The sequence below is a fragment of the Mustela erminea genome, chromosome X (genome assembly GCF_009829155.1).
Source record: "Mustela erminea isolate mMusErm1 chromosome X, mMusErm1.Pri, whole genome shotgun sequence".
Taxonomy (NCBI): domain Eukaryota; kingdom Metazoa; phylum Chordata; class Mammalia; order Carnivora; family Mustelidae; genus Mustela; species Mustela erminea.
Genome location: NC_045635.1, coordinates 83,595,094 through 83,616,690, shown reverse-complemented (window position 1 = coordinate 83,616,690; position 21,597 = coordinate 83,595,094). Strand labels below are relative to the sequence as shown.

The window sequence follows — 21,597 nt, the reverse complement described above, 5'->3', positions numbered from 1 at the left end:
GCCAGGATGAATTCAGTTCCTCCTAGACTTTTCCCATTTGTGTTTCATTCTCTTCCCAGTGATCACCCTCATCTTTCTGTGGCACGTCCATCCCTTGGCCTTTTTGTTCTGTATGTCAGGTACCATGCTCCTTCTTTCCTATCCTTGATTCAAGGGACAATCATTTCTACCTCTCTTCTATCAGTATCAGCCACTCCCAGATCCCATTGTTTTTCTGTGTCAAAGAGCCTATAAAGCACAGCCATATAATTATAAGTATATATTTCAACATAGGACATTTTGAGGTGAAATGTCTTGGTCAAAGTGTAAGAATGGTTAAGCATACTGTAGGAAATTAGACTCTCTTGCACTGTTAGTGGAGAAATATATTGGTGTAAATATTCTTAGGAAATTATCTCTTATAATTTAAAATATGATGTGCTTCTTCTGGGAAGCTGTAGAGTACAGACTTGGAACTGTCCTAAATCCCAAGCCATGCTCCACTGGATAATTTGGTTTCCCTCATTAGAAATACCTTGTATAGAGAATCCTAATACTTTAAATTTGAAAATCAATTCAAATATTAAAATGCAAAGATGTAAAAAATTAAAGGACATATTAAAAACAAGAAGCAAAAATTGGATATATATAGTATATAATAAATGAAAAGAAAATGTACATTAGGTCCTGTTTTGTGTGGCAATGAACTTTCCAACATGATTTGAAATACATGTATCTGTAATCTAACTATATAAATGTATACAAATGTAATCTAATTATACAAATGTAAAACAGATAATATTAACACATGCCCATGCACACACACATGCTCATGCACATACTCTTGCTTTCCTCTGAGACAAGTACAGTACTGGCTGTCACAAAGCTGAGCACCCACAGACATGCACGTAGGTCCAGAACATTCTTCGGATACATACCAGCACCAGCTATATCTGCTAGATTTAAGGAAAGCCTCTGTTCATTTCTGCCACCAGTTTGCAAAATCCTCCTTTCCTCAGATCAGAAAAGCAGTAGTTTCAGCATTAATCAAGAGGGGAGTAATCAGCTCTAGATATAACTGTACACTAGTGAAAAATACTAATTTTACAAAAGACAAATTCAACACATGGTAGTTTTACAAGCAGTTTATGAAATAGTTCTGCAGTCCAATTTTTTTCTAGAATAAGTAGATGTGGGTGGAAGTGGTTGAGATATATGGATTCTCAAAAGTGGTTTTGTTTATCACAAATCTACATTGCCTACATTCATTTAACAAATACTGATTAAGCCCTTTTATATGCCAGACAATGCCACCTCAAAGTGACTCTTAATTGGCAAACTCTGCGATCCAAACAGATTTATCCATCTAGTTCAAGACCTATATCTCCACTTGGTCCAAGGCCCCTGGATCCGCCCAAGCAGGAGTGACTAACTCCTGCTCACAAAACATCATCCTTTGTCTGCTCACAGAAATTGGTCCTTGAGATCTAAAAGTCCACTAATAAAGGAGACGCAGCCCAGTAGCTGGAGGAACACTTAGGATGTGGAGGCAGACCAATCGATGAGGACACAATTTCTGCTCCACCACTGACTTGGTTGAGAAATCCTGGGAGCCTAATATTCATGATCTAGAAAGGGACTGTGGATACAATCATTTTTAGACTTCTGTGAGGAGGTTCAAAAAACTCTATTGAGTCTGCTCAACTCTGATCAAGTATTGGTTCCTACTAGGCAAGTGTTGGTTTACTTCTCCACCCTGTTCTTTCCTTACCACAGCAGGGACGCCATTGTCATGTGCTCAATGGCATAGCAGTGATGTAGGCAGAATTCCAAATCAACACAAGAAGTACCATGTGAACACACATCATGTCATAAAGGATACTCACAACCGTTTCTTTGTGTGAGGATCAGTTAATACTGTAGTAGAGACTGAGGGGAAACCCAGGCAGCCTGGGTGAAGGGCACCAACTGATTTCTGATGCTCCTGTTGTTATCTTTGATTTTGGCACGACAGTGAGACAGGGATTGTGCTGAGATGCAAACCTTCAGTAAGTGGATATGCACGTGCACGAAAGTATGTGTGTGTGTGATCTCTCTGATTTTTTAATCACTTGCCCACTCTCCTATGAGATTCCCAAAACAAGGCTGTGATTGTGATTGCTTCTGTCAAATCACCTTCTTTAGGGAGGCCTCTGGTCCTGTTTAGACTTAGCTGGTCAGTCTGGGGATTGCTATAGCTGTTTGGTAGCTCATTTTTAACACTTCCCCCTTGACAACATTATTTCTGAAGTAATGTCAGTTCTCAAAGATGATTCTGATGCTCTGTACACTGTATGTTGACTATGGACCATTATCCTCTTTCTAATATTTGATCGTTCCCTTTCATCAGTGGATTTTTATGAAAACACGTTGTTTTCCTGGGATTCTCCAAAGGTCACTAATAAGGTTTCTCTTTGTTGTTGTTATTGTTGTTTAGTATCATTATGAACTCATGGCTTTTTATCATGTCGATGGGCTTCAAACCATTGTTTTGAGCAGAAGAGTGAAATGATTTATGTTCTACTCTTGGGCTGAAAACAGACGGTAAGGAAGCAAGGATGAAAATAGAAGGACAAGTTGGAAGACAGTATAATCCAGGAGATAGATTTTGGGGTCTTGACCAGGGTGGTAATAATAGTGGTGGTGAGAAATGGCTAGATTATGGATGTACTGGAAAGAGTAGGCAAGAGAATTTCCTGAACAGTTGGATGTGGAGTGAGAGAGAGAGAGAGCACTCCAGGCCACTTCCAAGTTTTGACACTGAGCCATTGGCATTTCAGCATCAGATGCTCTGCCCATGTTTAATTCCACTTCCGGCGCCACACAGGGAACATCCCAAAGGTTGTGAGTAGCAGGGCTGTCATGACAGCAAGGCCACACACTGAAAGCAGTGACTCCCCAGAGGATTCATCTGAAACATGGCTGTAATCAGTATATCATGGAGCAATCACCAGTGAACAGACTTTTACTCATAAGTGTGCCCTAAGACAGCGTGAAGTAATTAAGGTACAAAATGTACAACACACAAACTGAGAGAGCCTTAAATATTAGAATCCAAAAGGAAGCTGTTTTCTACCAGTCTAGGTACCTTAATTCTCCCCTCACTGCCTACCCAAACCACTAGCATTATTATCTGCTGTTTCACTGTTTCAGTTGAATGTGGTAAAAATAAAATACCCTTAGTGAATCCATTGTGGGAGAGAGAAATGGCCTCTTATTTCTGTAGATACCAGAAAATTTCCATATCTTTCCATATGTAAATTATATATGTTGGCAGGGAGTATTTGCAGGGGGAATGGCGAATATCAATACAACTCCTAAGAGTGAATACAGGATGAAATAGCACCAAGACACTAAGTGTACTTGTGGTTACAATATCCAAGAAAGTAGAAGTCAGATTAAAGGAAATTGATAAGAGAAAGAAAGAGGCACTACATAATAATAAAGCGATCAGTACACTGGGGAGTCATAATGATCCTAAATGTGTATGGGCCAAACAACAGAGACTCAAAGTACATGAAACAAAAAAACTAAGAGAGCTGAAAGGAGAAATAACCACATCCATAATTATAGTTGGGGCCTTCAACAGCCCCCTCCCATTTAACAAGGGATAAAATTACTAGAGACAAAACCAGCAAGAATATAGGAGATCTGAATAACACAATAAACAGGATCTATGCAACATAAATATAGTACTCCAACCGATGACAGCAAGGCACGTCCCCCCCAATGTCTATCTAATATTCATCAAGCTAGAGCATCTCCTGGACCATCAAACAAACCTCAACAAATTTTAAGAGAATTGAAATCACACAGGGCGTGTTCTCTAATCATAATGGACCCATGTTAGAAATCAATAATATAATGAAAAAAGAAGAATCCCTGCACACTTGGAAATGGTAGTTGACATATCAACCCAGTTTGTAATTCAGATCCTTGTTATAGAGGAGCCAAGGTTAGGAAGGGTTGTCCCCTCACCTGAAAGGCATTTCAGGCTGGGAAAAAAGAAAACTCACTCTGGGTATTTCAAACTGAGTATTGTTTTTTTTTTTGATGGTAATTTATTTTTTTTTTTTATTTCCAGCATAACAGTATTCATTATTTTTGCACCACACCCCGTGCTCCATGCAATTCGTGCCCTCTATAATACCCACCACCTGGTACCCCAACCTCCCACCCCCCGTCCCTTCAAAACCCTCAGATTGTTTTTCAGAGTCCATAGTCTCTCATGGTTCACCTCCCCTTCAAACTGAGTATTGTTGACAACAAGGCTGGAGGGAGTGGAACAGCTTAGGAGGCTGTTACATCAGTCCCACCTGACATTAAAGCTTGAACTACGCCAGCAAAGGAAGTACAGCTTTCTGAGTGTTAGTGGGATCAGTTTGGTGGCTGACTAAATTTGGGGAGCATGAGAAAGAATGCTTCCCTGATATTGGTGTGGTACTTAGACAAGCCTGAAAGAAGGCACAATTCAGATGTCTTCCTAGTGTATGGCTGGTTTCCAGTCTAACCCATGGATGCATAGACCTCTGTTTGTTTATAAATCCTGCTTCATTCTTTAAAAGGTTCAATACATAACCTCCTCCTCCTCCTCCTCCTCTCCCAAGATCCTCCCCTGATAGTCCCATCTGTCAAATAAGGCTCTCCTATCTGGACAAGCAGAGGAGTTTCCTTTCTGGGGTTTGGGGGATTGGACCCTTAGGGCAGGTTGACACTTTGCTTGTCCTACCATGGTGTTAGCCTAAGATGGATACATGGTAAGGGGACCACTGACATGTCTTCAATCTTGTATTTTTTCCCCTTTTGAGAATACAATGATGGTGATAGCTCACCTCAAGGAAGAAAGAAAATTTGGAGTTCATTCCACGGTGATTTTTTCAAGAGGAACCCTCATTATGAATGTGGTGGATATGAGCCTCATCTTTCATACCTCCAGGAGAATGATGGAAATGTGTTGATGAGAAATGTCCAAGAGGACCCCAAAATAAGACAGTAAGTGACCAGGCAGACTGGTTTGCATGTAGCAGCCCCTGGGACTAGGTGACTCTTTCACTCTCCCTGGTCTTCTTTTTCTTCTCTCACTGGAAAACTGAAGGATGCCAAAAGTGGAATAATGGTTAAGAGATCCTAATTGTAGTCCTGGTGACAGAGAGGTGAGGGTGTATAGAAGAAGACTTTCTTAGCATTTATGGCCCTACCTTTGTCTTTCCACTTCTCCTCCACAGCACTCCCTATAACACCCGGCACAACAAGAGGAGAGTGAAATGGCAAAATGAAGGCCATATCCATATTACTGTGTGGAGAGACAGAAAAACTCTGAAGAGAGAAATGGGGGCGAACGCACAAGATGGAAACCCAGGGAAATGGTTCAAGATCAATGTGAGTGTCTTGGCAAGGTCTGCATTAGATAGACTATGCTGGAACCTTATAAAAAAAAAAAAAAGGAAGACCACATTACACAACCTTACGTCAATTATTTGGAGGAGAGCTTTTCAATGGAGATTTCTCTTCATCGGAGGGTCTAGAAAATCCATATTTGGCACGAAAATAAGAAAGAATGCCAGTGGTCCCTTCTTTTGAAGTTCTATGTAGCTCAAAAGAAGGTCAGATAAGAACACTGTTGGGTCTGTTTCCAGCTTTAATTCTATGTTGTCTCTCCTCACTCCCATCTCTTCTTTTCACCTTTAGATTCCCTACGGGAAAAAGTATGACAAGACATGGCTAATGAATTCAATCCAGAGCCATTGCAGTGTCCCCTTCACTCCAGTGGATGTAAGAGAGGATGGTGAAGCCAGATGAGTGGGCACAGGGAAGTGTGGGTGGGGGAAGCCAACTGAGCCAGAAGACTCTATCCTCCAAAATTAATGTTGCCTCCCTCTCCTGCAGTTTCACTACGTGAAAAACCAGGCTCGGTTCTTTGTCCAGGATGTTGGCACTGCCTCTGCACTGAAGGATGTCAGCTGCAAGATTTATGATGAGGAGAACCGAAAGGTATGTGTTGAGGGCACTACCTCTCCCTAGTCCTGGGTCAGGAAGAAAGGGCAGGGATGGTTGGAATTAAAGTTCTTGGTGTTTGCCCCACTTCTCCTTCCTGCAGATATCTATCTTTGTCAATCCCTCCTCTGTACCCTACTCTGTGAGGTATAAGTTGGAGCCAGAAGAAATGGAGCAGCTAAAGGTAATGCAGACTCAAGGCCCATTGCGTGCCCACATCCACACCCACCTCTTCTTCCTTCAGCCCCTGATTTCCCTATCCCCACTAGAGCCTCCCAGTGGCTCTCTGTGTCTCTCTCTGCAGCTGACCATGAACAAACGCTATGACATCTCCCAGCAAGCTCTTGACCTCCAGTGTCTCCGCTTTGACCCAGGTACACAACAGCAAAAATTCTAGGGCAGGTGAGGGCACAGGGATCTTTCTGGGATGGAGACTGAGGGATGGTGATGTGAGAAGGGGTTGGTGCTGGCCCTAGACCCCACTCTCAGCCTTCTGATTGCCTCCTCTCGGCTTCCTGAAGACTTGGTAGGCCATGATATAGATATAATCCTGAACCGAAGAAACTGCATGGCAGCCACCCTGCAGATCATTGAAGAGAATTACCCTGAGGTGAGACCTTGGGCCCAGTGCTGTTATTAATGGTAGGGGTGGGACACATGGGGTGGAGGACAGAGTTGTCTCTGAGTCCCTGGTAGTAATTGTCACTCTAACTCTTCTTCACCAACAGCTATTGTCCTTGAACTTGAGCAACAACAAACTGTATGGGCTAGATGGTCTGTCTGACATTATAGAGATGGCCCCCACAGTCAAGAACCTGAACCTCTCCAAAAATGAGGTGGGAAGAGGGAGCCAAATCAAAGTTGGGGGTTGACAGTGGGTGGTAGTGCTCATCAGAGTAATGACAGGAGGCAACAGAAGGTACCTGTGTGGAAAGGTGGGAGATCGGGTGCAGGGCCCTTGTGTCTCTTTCCCTGGGAATCTTTTCCAGTTTCTTCCCCATATTTCTCAGCTGAACTTGCTGTGGGAGTTAAACAAGATTAAAGGACTGGAGCTTGAAGAGCTTTGGCTAGAAGGGAACCCCTTGTGTGACACCTTTCCAGACGAGTCCACCTACATAAGGTCAGTGTGAACACCTCTCACACTTCCTGGGAACCCTCAGTCCTGGGAACCTGAACTGTCCGTGAGAATGCATGTATGCAGGAAGCTACAACCCTAGTCCTCTAGAAGGACCATAGGTCCCATCTACTCCTCTCTCTGTGTCCTTCAGCTGTAAGGAGTTTCCTTCCTCTAACCTGCTCACCTGCTCTCCTGGTCTGGAGTCTGTTTTCACCTCACTGCAGTCAGAATTATTTTTCTTTTTTTTCTTTTTTTTAAAAAAACATCTTTTTAAATTTTTCTTATTTAAATTCAATTTAGTTAACATTTAATGCATTATTATTTTCAGGGGAAGAATTTAGTGATTCATCAGTTACATATAACACCCAGTGCTCATTACATCAAGTGCCCTCCTTATGCTTTCAGTGTTCTTTAGAATGCCCTCCAAGAGTGTGCTCCTGGAAGCAAGTCTCCTCCTCCTCACCAGGACCAGGAGGGACCAGACTTGAGCCAGATGTTAGTGCTTTGAACTGAGAAGGGTCCTCCAGTTCAGGGCCTCAGTGCTGAGACAGGCTTTCCTACTCCCTGCTGAGATTGAGTTTCTCTCCCTTGTTCTGAAAGGGGACCTCCTTCTCTTACTCCAAAAGGGTTGCCCACTCTAATTTCAGGCTACCATGGTGGCTTTCCTGCCCCATGCTGAGGCCAAGGTCCTGGAGTCCTACCATCACGATATCCGTTCCTCTGACCCAATGCCAGTAGTAAGGCCCTGCTTGGGAGAAACCAGGGTTCCTGAGTCAATGGGCCAGAGATGGGTGACTGCCAGTGAGCAGAGGCCTTTCTGAGGCAGGAATGGAAGGCAGAGGGCAGAGGTGCTTGAGGAGACAGAAGGACAAGCCTCTCAGAGGCACTGCCCCCTCCTTTCCCTCCGCACATCACATCTCCGCAACTGATCCTTCAGAGAAGCCCTGGGGAGTCCCGCACAGATATGATTCCTCAGGCTAGGAATCAACTAAGACAGGTGCACGTGCACAGGGTCCATCAGGAGGGAAGGCACTGATCATGAGAGGGGACGACAGACCCTCAGCGCCACGCTGACCTGGGGGTTGACCCTATACTCCCTCTGGGGAAAATCTCCTGCCCCTGTGGTTGTCTCGTTCCCCAGCTCAGACTGGGCTCACATAGGTGACAAAGTTTCATCCAGCATGCAGTGGGCCCCCAACCCAACACCTGCATGTTTTCCATTCCTACCTTGGGTGCCAGGGCTTGCCAGGGAAGATGAAGGATAGGACTGCAACCAGGGAGCCATTTCCCCATTCTTCTCTCTTCTTCCTGATCCCTGCCACCAGGGTAGAGCTTCTTTCCCCTCCCTTTGCTTTGCTTTCTCTTACTCCTTGGTCTCTGATTCCATTATGTCTCTCCTACCTCTGCCCTCCTACATTCATTCGCTCTTCTGTCTTCATCCCCTCCTCCCTCCCTGCCTCCTGGGCCTTGCCTCAAACCCCTCCCTGCCCCAACATCCTGGGACATCCCTGGGGGATATCAGGGTCTTGCAGGATGCTAGACCCCTAGTGAGGTAGCAGAGCTCTGGGCTCCCATTCCATTCGCTCTTCTCTCGGGAGTCTTCAGTGAGGATTTGGAGGAAGTAAGGGAGACAGGAAGGGGAAGTCATCCCTGGAGCCTGAGCTCCAAATGTTGCTTCTGGTGGCACTGAAGAAGGGAGTCAGAGCAGTCTAGGTGGAAGCTACCCAGTGGAAAGGAGAGGGAGGGAAGGGAGGGAAAGGGTAGGAGGGAGGCTTCGGAACCCTGACCTATCAGTCACTTCTTTCTATTTTGGATTTTGGACAGTGCCATCAAGAATTGCTTTCCTAAGTTGTTACGCCTGGTAAGTGACTACACTCATCATTGTCTCTTACTAACATTGATCACCACCACACCTGCTCTCAAGCTCTTTGGGTCTTCTCTAGATTACATGTTTGTGTCAGACCCTTTTCCATTTTAGGGTACCAGGACTCCTGAAAATGACATGAATATGCTCTCTGGAAAAATGTGTGCATGCGCGCGTGCGCGCGTGCACACACATGCACACACCAGAAAAAAGTTGCATATAATAGTAAATACTTTCCAGATGTCATGTTGAAGACACACACTCTAATCTTGTCCATGTAATTTCCAGTACGCTTTCATACCTAACCTCTGACCCTCACCCTCTCTTGGGCTCACCTTTTCCCCTGATCATCCAGGGCCTCCTCCCTGGTCTCCACTGCTGACTTCTTCCCTTCTCCAGGATGGCCAGGAGTTATCACCACCAGTTATCACTGATACTGACGCACCCTGCTTGTTAAAGCCCTGCAAGGTGAGGGAAAATTGATCAAACAACATTTGGGCTATTACAAGGGAGGTTTTATCAGCCACATAGTCTCAAATGTATTTTGATTCCAGGAAAGCTACAAAGGATCTGATGCCCTGAAGAGTCTAGTCCTGCAGTTCCTGCAGCAGTAAGTACTCCTGGGAATCTGGAGAAGGGGATGGCTAGGACGGGTGAGGCCACCCAAGCTCAGAACTGCTGACTGGGTCTGGAAATCTCATTTGGGGTCCAGACCACAGAGATAGACTGTCCTCATTACTCTCCCACAGGTACTATTTCATCTATGATTTTGGAGACCGTCAGGGTCTCCTCGGTGCCTACCATGATGAGGCCTGCTTCTCCCTGGTCATTCCCTTAAACCGCAAGGACCCAGGCCCGTAAGTAGCAAAGCCCAGTCTCTGTTCCTGGGCTCTGTGGCTCCCCAGAAGACACAGGGCAGCTCCTGGAATCACCCACACTGGGCACACTACCACTTTCTGTTCTTTCTCTGTTAGAAGCAGTTTGTGGGAGTACTTCAAGGAAAGCAGGAATATGAAGAAGCCCAAGGACCCCTGTGCGTGTGTGATGAGGAAGATTGGGCAGGGAAACAGGGTGTGCAGGGATTAACTATTATGGCCCAGGGTTTGGTGACCCCTGAACTTCGCTTGCTTCTCCTCTCCCCCTAGCCCTGTGTGTTCAGCCACTAAATCACACAAAATATGACATCGTGGGCTCCCTCTGTGTGCTGCCAAAAACACAGCACGATCTCAGTTCCTTCTTGGTGGACATGTGGTTCCAGACGGTGAGCACATTCTTCCTCCCAAGGGCAGCCCCAGAAAGCCATGGGTGGGTAGGAAGTTTAGGTGACTTAGTACCTGGACTCTTCCCTTTCAGGAGAGGATGCTCTGTTTCACTGTCCATGGGGTGTTCAAGGAAGGTGAGTGTGCATAGAGTCCCTCCCCAGATGCCCCACTGCTCCCTCCCCACAGGCTGGAATCCCTCTCAGAACTGCCCCAGCTTCCCTGATCCCTTTCCTTCTCTTCTTATTCCCATTGTGTTCTGCTTCCACTCTGTCCCCAAACCATCCTGGTCTGAACTGGATCTATGCTGGTCTGACCTACGCAACTTGGGCATTAAGGACACAGTCTATGGAGTTTCATGGCTGTCATCCCAAATCCTTATTCCAAGAACTACTTGAGGTGTTTACTTAACCTCTAAGTTTCCTCATTTGCAAAATGGAGCTAATAATGCCCACCTCTCAGAGTGAAAAATGAATCAAATGAACTTGTGGAATGGTTGTCACAGCACCTGCCACCTAGTAGAGGCCCTGTCACTGGAAGTAGACTGTCAGTACTATTGGCATCCCCATACCAGACACCCCAACTCCCAGTTAACAATAGTTCCCTTCAGCATGAATATCAGGACAGACCCTGACTGGGGAACACTGTGTGGGCATGTGACGTATGTGTGACTCTAAGAGGGTATTGTTTTTGTTGTTGAAGTGGAGGGAAAGTCTCAGGGTTCTGTTCGTGCCTTCACCAGGACTTTCATCACCATCCCTGCCAGCAATTCCAGGTGAGCGCTACGTTGAAGGTGGGAATGCTCATCCCAGCCTGGGCTCAGGGTTGTGGGAGCATGGTGGTGAAGACATCTTGGTTTTCTCACTATTGTGGAAAGCCAACAAGTAGATCCAAGAAGCAGTCTAGTGTGGTGGTTAAGAGTATGGGTTCTGGGGTTAGAGCACTGGGTTTTCTTCTTGACCCCAGCACTCACTGGCATCACATGACCTCTCTGTGACACATTGTCTTCATTGGAAAATGGAGATTAGCTGCCCCTTCCCTTAGGCTATTGTAAGGGATAAATGTGCGTGTAAAATCATCCCTGGGTTGCAGGTTAAGTACACATCTAGTGAGGTTGGTAGATAGTCCCTGCAAAGGTGGGTTCTGTGAAGGGGTGGAGGCACAAGCCACGGAATCTGGGGAGGATGGCAGGCATACAGTAGGGGTAAGGAAGGAATCTAGTTGCTGAGTGGCAGTGGAAACAGGATCATTGATCTGGATGTGGAGTTGTACATTCATCTACTTGTCTGAGGGCCCATTTTCTCTCCAGTCTATGCATCGTGAATGATGAGCTGTTTGTGAGAGATGCTACCCCCAGTGAGACTTGGAATGCGTTCTCCTACCGAGATCCTACACCAACTTCCAGCTCCATGCCCACCCTCTCCCAGGAGCAGCAGGAAATGGTTCATGCTTTCTCCATTCAATCTGGAATGAAACTCGAGTGGTCTCAGAAGTAAGTGGTGGGTGTACATGGGAAAGGGCAAGTTGCGACAGCGACTTGGGTGGAGGAGTGTGAATCAAAGAAACTCACAGGAAATTTGGAAAAATAACATTTTGGATAGTTTGCTTCCAAAAAGAAAGAGAGTGAGTACATGGAGAAGGTGTCATACTATTATATATGTGGAGGATTAAAAAAATATTATTATGCTCAATGACATTGTTTTATATATAGAAAATCTGAAAGAATCCACCAGAAAGCTAATAAAACTAATAAATTCAGCAGGGTTGTAGGATAAAAGACCAATATACAAAGCTCATTTTTATTTCTATGTACTTGCAATGAGCAGTCCAAAAATGAAATTAAGAAAATAAACCCATTTACAATAGCATCAGAGTAGTAAAATATTTGGAAACAAATGTAACAAAAGAAGCACAAATCTTACACTCTGAAATCCATAAAACATTGTTAAAAAATTTAAAAAATGGGAAAGATAATCCCTTTCCTTTGGTTGGAATATTTCTAAATAGCTTAATATTGTTAAGATGGCAGTAATACGTAGAGCAATCTACAGATTCAACACAATCCCTGTCAAAATCCTTCTTTGTAAAAATTGACAGGGTTATCCTAAATTTCACATATAAGTGCACCAAAACAATCTTGAGAGATAAGAACAAAGTTAAAGGACTCACACTTCCTAATTTCAAAACTCGCTAAAAAGGTACAGTAATCAGAACTATGCAGTGCTGGCATATGGACAGTGCATGAATCAACAGAGTAGAATTGAGAGTGCACAAATAAACTCTCACATTTAAGGTCAATTGATTGTCAGTGAGAGTGCTGAAAAAAATGTGATGAGAAAAAAAATAGTCTTTTCAGCAAATGGTGCTGGGACAACTGGATATCCACATGCAAAACAAGGAATTTTGACCCTGGATTCACATGATGTACAAACAGACTGTAAGTGGATCAAAGTTCTAAAGGTAAGAGCTAATACCATTAAAAAATTGGAAGAAAATATACATGTAAGCCTTCATTAATTAGGCAAGTGTTTCTTATATATGACACCAAAAGCACAAGCAACCAAGGAAAAAATAGTGATAAACAGGGCTTCATCAAAATTAAAAGGTGTTGTGCACCAGTGAGCACTATCAAAAGACTATAAATCCCACCAAAGGAATGGGAGAAAATATTTGCAAATCACATATCTGACAAGAATGTATGAAGAATGCTTGCAGGTCAACAATAAAAGGACAAATGACCCAATTTAAAAAGTGGTAGAATGGTCTGAATAGACAATTCTCCAAAGAAGATACACAAGGGGCCAAGGAGCCCATGAAAAACTTCTCAACAATTAGTAATTAAGGAAATGTGGATTAAAACCACAATGACTTACTACTTTACACAGCACTGGTATGGCTTTGATCAATAAATGTTTAATGAGGTTTTTTTTTAGATGCAATTATTTGGGAATTAGATAATGGTGATGATTGTGTAATCTTGTGGCTATACTAAGGAAACACTGAATTGTACCCTTTAAAGTGGTATGTGCATACAAAAATAATAAAATGGTATGTGCATTATATCTCAATAAAAATGACTGGAAACTTGTACTTTTAAATTTCCCATTTGTTTTCTTGAATATCTTTTTTTATCAATATATATTAAGTTCCCTTGTTCTTTTGGAAAGGTCTATTTTTCTGTTTTGAATTCTAGTGGGCATGAATGCCAGTGATAGACATTTTCACTAGGTCTTTCTTCATCATTGCACATAGTGATCATTCTGGTACATGCATCCCAGCAAAGAACTGGCACTGATTTAGCATCTCACGGTCAGCATGTCTGTACTGTGGTACTAATGGAGATCACCTGTTATTCCACTCCAGGTGCCTTCAGGACAACGAGTGGAACTATGCCAGAGCTGGTCAGGTCTTCACTATGCTCAAGGTGAGGTCTGGGAATCATTAAGCGGGCTACCAATGGGCATTTTGGAGCCTTCAGGGAGGCCAAGAAAATGGAGGCAGGGTGGTCTGGGAATGAAACTCCGGATCTGGCTCTTCTGATGTCCCAACTCCTTCCCTCCAGAATGAGGGCAAGATCCCAGAGGAGGCTTTCAAGCAAATCACCTAAAAGAAGCCTTAGATGTCCACGTCATCACTGTGTCTCTTTTCTCCAGCCTAAGGCTATACCCATGACTGGGGATGGAGGCCTGGCTGACCAAGAAATCAAAATTACCTTGCAGGCCAGGTGACATAAGCACCTGAAGGATCAGTTGTTCCATGTACTTTCCTCACACATGATCGCTGTTTATTTTCATAATAAAGAGTTATGTTGCACATTGTGTGTTGTGTGTCCTGGATCACTCTTTTCCTGCCCCAACCATGAGCCAGTGAGTCCAGGACTGAAAGGCCCTGTCCTCTTCCCGACATTGTTCACGCTGGCACAGCAGGTACACAGGCTTGACTGCACAGGTAATATGTCGGTAAATTCTGGTGAGAAGGTACACACACAATTCCAGGGATTGGCCTTTGGAAACAGTGTGACTCAGATGCTCTACCTGGAGGCCTGCAGAAGCAGGCATGTGGCCTGGAACAATAGGGGCTTTGCAAGGGCTGCCTACCAGCTAGTGAGGGCAGTGGAAGGAAGGGAGATGAGGACTCACATGTATTTACTTCTTATTCCTAATCACTTGGATGCATTCAAAGGCATACCATCAACAACTTTATGACTTGTACACTGGTGAATAGGAAATGGGCCTTTTCACACCTCTCACCACGCTTGCATTTGTCTTCTCATCTATCCACTGTACTGCCCCTTCCCCTTTTCTGAAGGTGCACTGTGGGAGAGTTCTTACTTTAGCTCCTGAGAGTGAGAGAAAGTCAGCCTGTTTGCCCAGTGCATTTGTTAGAGAGGCGACAAAGGTGCTCCATGTCCGTGTGCTTAAGGGGGATCAGACATTTAGTTTCACATCCAAACAACAGTAGCATGGAACCTCACATTATGGTTGGCTCTGTGGGTAATTTCTCAATGATCAGCAATTGGCAGTTCAGAATCACAGGTAGGAGCTGAAAAGGACACTTGTGCAATTTATTTTCCACACTTCTGTAACATTTGGACTTTAGACCACAAGCAGTCATAATTCTTGAAATTAAAGTAATAGCAGTACCAAGTTTCACATTACCATCCTATAAATGATGGCATAGGTGAGGTATCACCAGTGTACAAATTATGCCTCTATTGGCAGGTCTCACGTAAGTCATTTCCTACCACTAGCCCCTTTTCAACTCTTTATGTACATTTACAGAAGGAATATAGAGGTGTGTGAATTTCTTAGATATATTAACTAAGAGAATAATTGCATTACATAAGGAATAATTCCATGCTATTCCAAGCAGTACCTCAGGGGTCAAAGACAAATCTCTGCCTCCTTACGCAGAGAAGAGAGTCTGCATTGTGAGGAATAGAGGCAGTCTCACATGTTAGCAAGCAATTGCTGTGTCTGGCTCAAATTAAGCTCTCTGAGCTGAGTTCCCTCATGGGCAAGGACTACAGAACCCATTACATGGCACCTTTACTGCTTTTCTCTACATGATTAGGTTTCCACATACTTTGCCTCCTTCCCTAGGTAGCTCAGATGCCATGGTCTTCCAGTCACTCATTCTTTGGCCAATTCTCACAATTCCATTGGTCCCATGGTACAAAGGCATCAAGTTTATGGACACCTCCAATGAGATGCCCTTCTCACAAAGGCTAATACTGGGGATGGGTGGTGGACCTCTTCCCACACGCCCTCAGGCCAGGAACCTCTGTGGGGAAGGAACCCCAGAAGCAGCTGCAGGAACTCTAGGAAGAGTGACCTTGATGCAATTGCATGATGATGCAAATGATGAATCTTTCTATCTCCCACTAATTTCTGTGCCTTTACTAAAAATCCCTCTGACTCTAGTGTGTCACCTGCTCCCAACACTTTGTCCCAGAGCTTGCTCTGAACTGATACACTTATCCCTAGGATTCCTGCCCAGATACTCTACTCCCAGCTCTAGTGTATAACTGCTGCTTATCTTTCTTTTTTTAACATTTTAATTTAATTTTTTTCAGTGTTCCAAGATTTCTTGTTTATGCACCACACCTAGTTCTCCATGGAATATGTGTCCTCCTTAATACCCACCACCAGGCTCACTCATCCCCTCACCCACTCCCCTCCAAAACCCTCTGTTTGTTTCTCAGAGTCCACAGTCTCTCATGGTTCATCTCCCCCTCTGACTTACCCCAATTTACTTTTCCTTTCCTTCTTCTAATGTCCTCCATGTTATTCCTTATGCTCCACAAGTAAGTGAAACCATATGATAATTGACTTTCTCTGCTTGACTTATTTCTCTCAGCATAATATTCTCCAGTCCCATCCATGTTGATACAAAAGTTGGATATTCATCCTTTCTGATGGAGGCATAATATTCCATTGTATATATGGACCATATCTTTTTATCCATTTGTCTGCTGAAGGGCATCTTTGCTCTTTCCACAGTTTGGTGACTGTGGCCATTGCTGCTATGAACATCGGGGTACAGATGGCCATTCTTTTCACTACATCTGTATCTTTGGGGTAAATACCCAGTAGTGCAATTGCAGGGTCATAATGTTTCTCTATTTTTAATTTTTTGAGGAATCTCCACACTGTTTTCCAAAGTGCCTGCACCAACTTGCATTCCCACCAACACTATAAGCAGGTTCTCCTTTCTCTACATCCTCTCCAACACTTGTTGTTTCCTGTGTTGTTAATTTTGGCCATTCTAACTGGTGTAAGGTGAAATCTCTATGTGGTTTTGATTTGAGTTTCCCTGATAGCTAATGATGGTGAATATTTTTTCCATGTGTCTATTCTGCTTATCTTTCTACATATGGATTCTATTTACCCTATTTGCCTGATCATAAGTCTTTAATGGTACCATTTCTTTAATGACCAGAGAATTTCTCTTCAAGCACTGCTCCTTATGATTCTACCACCCTGTAACCATTGTGCTGGAGAAAATCAGCCATTGGATGTGAACACATCACCCCTTCAGTGAACATAACCAAGGGCTTGGCCCTTGATCATACAAGGTTGGGCACTGTCTCACATCCCTGCTGAAATCAAATAAAGCAGAGAGAAATGGTGTCTGGTTGTTCTTAGCACCCTAACCTGCATCAAAGAAAGGTAGTAATGTAATGGTAGGATGTCATGATTTCTGTGTGTTAAGGAGGACAGTTGTCTGTGGCAGGGTCTGAAATTTTGCAGTTGTAACAGGATCCCAGTTGTGACGGTTAATTTTATGTGTCAATTTACGGAGACTATGGTACCCAGATACTTGGTCAAACATTATTATGGATATTTCTATATGGATTGTTTGGGATTCGATTAATATTTAAATCAATAGGCTTAGAGCATAACGGATTACTTTTCATTATGTGGATGGGTCACATCCAGGCAGTTGAAGACCTGAATAGAGAAAAGACTGACCTCCCTGAAGGAGGAGAGAATTCTGCCAGTAAACCACCTACTAAATTGAATTACAGCTCTTCCCTAGGTCTCCAACCTACCAGCCTATCCTGAAGATTTGGGGCTTGTCAGGTTCCACAATAGCAGGAGCTAACCCCTCAATCAAGGGGAAAAAAAGAAAGAACCATAAAAACCAGAATAAATGGAAAAATTCTTGGAAACAATACAACCTACTAAGATGGAAACAGGAAGAAATTTTTTAAAAATCTGAATAGACCAATTACTTGTAAGAAGATTGGATGATCATAGAAACAAAAACAAACAAACAAAAAAACTCCCAATGAACAAAACTTCAGGACCAGATGGTATCACTGGTGAATCTTACCAACATTTATAGAAAAATTCATGTCAACCCTTCTCAAACTCTTCCAAAAAAAATTGAAGAGGAAAGAACACTGCCAAATTCATTTTATGAGGCCAGCATTACCTTTATATCAAAACTAGAAAAGGACACTACTAAAAAAATCTATGGGCCAATATCCTTAATCAATATAGATGCAAAAAAAAATATCAATAAAATACTTGCAAACTAATTCCAGCAGCACACTGAAGGATAATTCACCAAATGGGATTTATCCCTGGGATACAAGGATGGTTCAATACATGCAAATCAGTAAGTGTGATACATCATATTTATAGAATGAAAGAAAAAATTGCATGATCATTCAATAGATGCAGAAAAAGCCTTTGACAAATTCCAACAACTGTTCATGATAAAAACCTCTTAACAGATTAGTTATAGAAGGAACATACCTCAACATAACAAAGGCCATATATGACAAGCCCACCAGTAACATCATTTTCAATGGTAAGAAGTTAAAAGCTTTTTCGCAAAGGTCAGGAATAAGACAAAGTTGCTCACTTTGACATCTTCTACTCAATATAGTACCAGAAGTCCTTACCAAAGAAATTAGATATTAAAAAGAAATAAATGATCAGGTAGACAAGATGGCGGGGAAGTAGGAGGAGGCACTGTTTCAACCTGTACCCTAAAGTGAGCTGATTACCTACTAAAGAACTCCAATCACCCATGACATCAGCCTGAGACCAGAATTATACACGTCTGGATCTCTATGGGGAAAGAAGACGCCAGTGGGCAGGTAAAGTGGAGTGGGAACATCGGACTGATATCGGAAGATAAACTAAAGGGGGAGGAAGCCACCAGAGGCGACCCATTGGAAAGTAATACCCCAATATGAGAGTGCCCTGCATCTGGGGACCAGCATTAACTTGGAGTCTGGTTGAAAGCACTCAAAAAGATCAAAGGATCGTGGGGGGAAATTGTGGGAATCGGGGTGGTTAGGGACAGGGACTTAAGTCCCTGGACCCAAGACAGCCTCCCCTGGCTCTGAGCCAGAGACAGTGTGGCAGAGAAACCAGGTATTGGTCCCTGAGCCACCAGCACACCTGAAAATGCCTGGGGTCTGTTTCCCATGAGGGGCTGGGACCCACGCCAGCTGCCGGGCCATGCTATCAGAGCCTGAGATGCACAGACCCCACACCCTCCCCTGAGAGAGGCGCACGCAGGAGCCAGCTTGTTGCTCTCGGATCTGGAAAGACCAGGCACTCCCAGCCCAGGCCAGCAGGAAAATCTCAGCATGCGATAGCTGCTTGGAACCTCTCTGGTGGTCTGGAGCTGCCCAGACAGTCGCCACTGTTGTGGTTTTGGATATAAGTGGGAGTTCCTGTGTCCCCAGGGACAGCGACTCAGAACCTGCTCTGCCAGCAGCCAGGGGGATCTTAATGTACTCTGGAGACCCAGAGGGGAACAGACTGAGGCTTCTCTCTGAGAGGGAGGTCGGGGTGCAGTTTGCTTTCCTCTAAACCTCCAAAAACCATCACAAGCTGTCAAGGCAAGAGAAAAAAAAACGAACAAACATAAAAACTTCCAGAAAACAAAAACCTGAAAAACCGGTTTCTTCAGAGCCCACCCCCTTGAGGGGGGGCGGGAGGACTTAACTCAGGGAACTTTGTCTGAAAACCCACGCTGCAGGCCCCTCCCCCAGAAAGCCAACCAGGAAAAAAAAAAAAAAGGAAAAAACAAAAAAGATGAAAAGAGAACAGCCACCACTACTTCATAGATACAACTTTTGTTTTTGATTCGTTTCCACTATTCTGGTTCATTTTTTTTTAATATACAGATAATTTTTTTAACCTACTTACCATCACAGTGAGATGTCCAGTATATCAAATTCCATAATAACCTTTTAACCTGAACATTTTGATACATATGCTCGTGTTTTTCTTTTGCTTTTCTATTTTTTTTTAATTTTTTTTTTTTTAGTTTTTAGTTTAGTTTATTCCTTTTTATCTTTATTTTTAAAATATTCATATAGAGTTAAACTTCAAGGTAGTCCCCTTTCCCCAATCAATGCTACCCCTGTAGGTAAACCAATTTTTAATCCCCCTTTATCTTAGGAAAGTTGAGTCCTTTAAAAAAGATATCAAGATACATCCAGGAAAAATCAAAATAACCTTCCTCTCCCACACTGAGAATTTATAACCACTCTCCCATCTTTTTCTTCCGCCAGTGTTTCTGTGTATTTGTGTTTGTCCTGATAGTACACAAATCTTATACTTGGGGTTCTTTTTGACGAGGTTCTTCTTTTTTTTTTTTTTTGCATATATCCTGTCATATACTTTTATCAGTCTTTTTGTTTGTCTGTTTTTGTTTGTATACTTCATAAATCTTACCTTGGGACCCATTTGGACTGAGCCTTCTCTTTTATCTTCCCTTTTTTTTCCTGTCTCTCTCTCCATCTCTTTTTTTCTTTTTATTTTCTTTTTTCTCTCGTTTGGGTGGGGAATCCTGATTGCTCAGAAGCGTTCCAGGGTGCACCTTGACTGCACCACGGTAGATACATCCAGCAATATCCATTCAGCCATCTCTCACCAAAATAACTAGGAGGAGGAATGCCCAACAGAAGAAAAATACAGAAGATGGGCCTTCTGCAACAGAGCTAATGGCTATCGACATAGACAATATGTCAGAAAGGGAATTCAGGCTAACAATTATCCAGGCAATAGCTAGGTTGGAGAAAGAAATGGATGACCAAACAGAATTGATTAGGGCAGAACTGAAAGCCACCAGGGATGATGTTCACAATGTTAGTGCAGAACTGAAAGCCACCAGGGATGAGGTTCACAATGCTCTCAATGAGTTCCAGTCTAATCTAAATTCTCTCAAAGCTAGGGTAACTGAGACAGAAGATAGAATTAGTGATCTGGAGGACAAACAGATAGAGAGAAAGGATCAGGAGGAAGCCTGGAACAAACAGCTTAGAAGCCAAGAAAACAGAATCAGGGAAATAAATGATGCCATGAACTGTTCCAACATCAGAATTATCGGAATCGCTGAAGGAAAGGAGAAAGAAAGAAGTCTAGAGGATATAGTGGAACAAGTTCTCCATGAAAATTTTCCCAATCATGCGAATGGAACCAGCGTTCATGTACTAGAGGAATAACGGTCTCCCCCCAAGATTAAAGATTCTAAAAATACATCAAAGCACCTGATAGTCAAATTGAGAAATGATAATTGTAGATACAATCTCTTGAAAGCCGCTAGGACAAAGAGGCTCCTTACTTACAAAGGAAAGCCCATCGGAATAACGTCAGACCTGTCCACAGAAACCTGGCAAGCCAGGAAGGGCTGGCAAGATATATTCAGGGCACTAAATGAGAAGAGCATGCAGCCAAGAATGCTTTACCCAGCAAGACTGACATTCAAAATAGATGGAAAGATAAAAAGTTTCCAAGACCAGCAAGGCTTAAAAGAATATGCGACTACCGAGCCGTCACTGCAGGAAATATTAAGGGGGTTTCTATAAAAGAGCAAAAGTCCTAAGAATAGTATTGAACAGAAATATAGAGACAATCTACAGAAAGAAAGACTTCAAAGGTAACACGATGTCAATAAAAACATATATCAATAATCACTCTCAATGTGAATGGCCTAAATGCGCCCATAAAATGACACAGGGTTGGAGGAGTCAAGATGGTGGAAAAGTAGCAGGCTGAGACTACATCAGGCAGCAGGAGATCAGCTAGATAGCTTATCTAAACATTGCAAACACCTCCAAATCCAACAGGAGATTGAAAAGAACAGCAATTCTAGAAACAGAAAATCAACCACTTTCTGAAAGGTAGGACTGGAGGAGAAGTGAATCCAAAACGACAGGAAGATAGACCAAGGGGGGAGGGGCCGGCTCCCGGCAAGTGGCAGAGCAACAGAGCACTAAATCAGGACTTTTAATGGTCTGTTCCACTGAGGGATATTGCTCCAGAGGCTAAACCAGGGTGAAGCCCACGCGGGCTCAGCGTGAACCCAGGTCC

The 21,597-nt window shown here is 43.3% G+C and overlaps 1 protein-coding gene across 1 annotated transcript in view; it reads left to right on the top strand.

The window, feature by feature from the left end:
- Positions 1–13,882, top strand: part of LOC116583509 (nuclear RNA export factor 2-like) — a 32,332-nt gene extending 18,450 nt beyond the window's left edge. The window contains exons 3-22 of the mRNA XM_032331583.1: positions 4,827–5,010; positions 5,244–5,397; positions 5,707–5,790; positions 5,905–6,009; positions 6,116–6,196; positions 6,317–6,386; positions 6,534–6,622; positions 6,741–6,848; positions 7,023–7,132; positions 8,954–8,990; positions 9,393–9,461; positions 9,548–9,603; positions 9,743–9,850; positions 9,968–10,026; positions 10,139–10,254; positions 10,347–10,389; positions 10,955–11,027; positions 11,562–11,744; positions 13,616–13,676; positions 13,815–13,882. Coding sequence (XP_032187474.1) covers positions 4,827–5,010; positions 5,244–5,397; positions 5,707–5,790; positions 5,905–6,009; positions 6,116–6,196; positions 6,317–6,386; positions 6,534–6,622; positions 6,741–6,848; positions 7,023–7,132; positions 8,954–8,990; positions 9,393–9,461; positions 9,548–9,603; positions 9,743–9,850; positions 9,968–10,026; positions 10,139–10,254; positions 10,347–10,389; positions 10,955–11,027; positions 11,562–11,744; positions 13,616–13,676; positions 13,815–13,859 — 1,835 coding nt within the window. The 3' untranslated portion in view covers positions 13,860–13,882. The remainder of the gene's footprint in view (positions 1–4,826; positions 5,011–5,243; positions 5,398–5,706; positions 5,791–5,904; positions 6,010–6,115; positions 6,197–6,316; positions 6,387–6,533; positions 6,623–6,740; positions 6,849–7,022; positions 7,133–8,953; positions 8,991–9,392; positions 9,462–9,547; positions 9,604–9,742; positions 9,851–9,967; positions 10,027–10,138; positions 10,255–10,346; positions 10,390–10,954; positions 11,028–11,561; positions 11,745–13,615; positions 13,677–13,814) is intronic.
- The last annotated feature ends 7,715 nt before the right edge of the window (positions 13,883–21,597 follow it).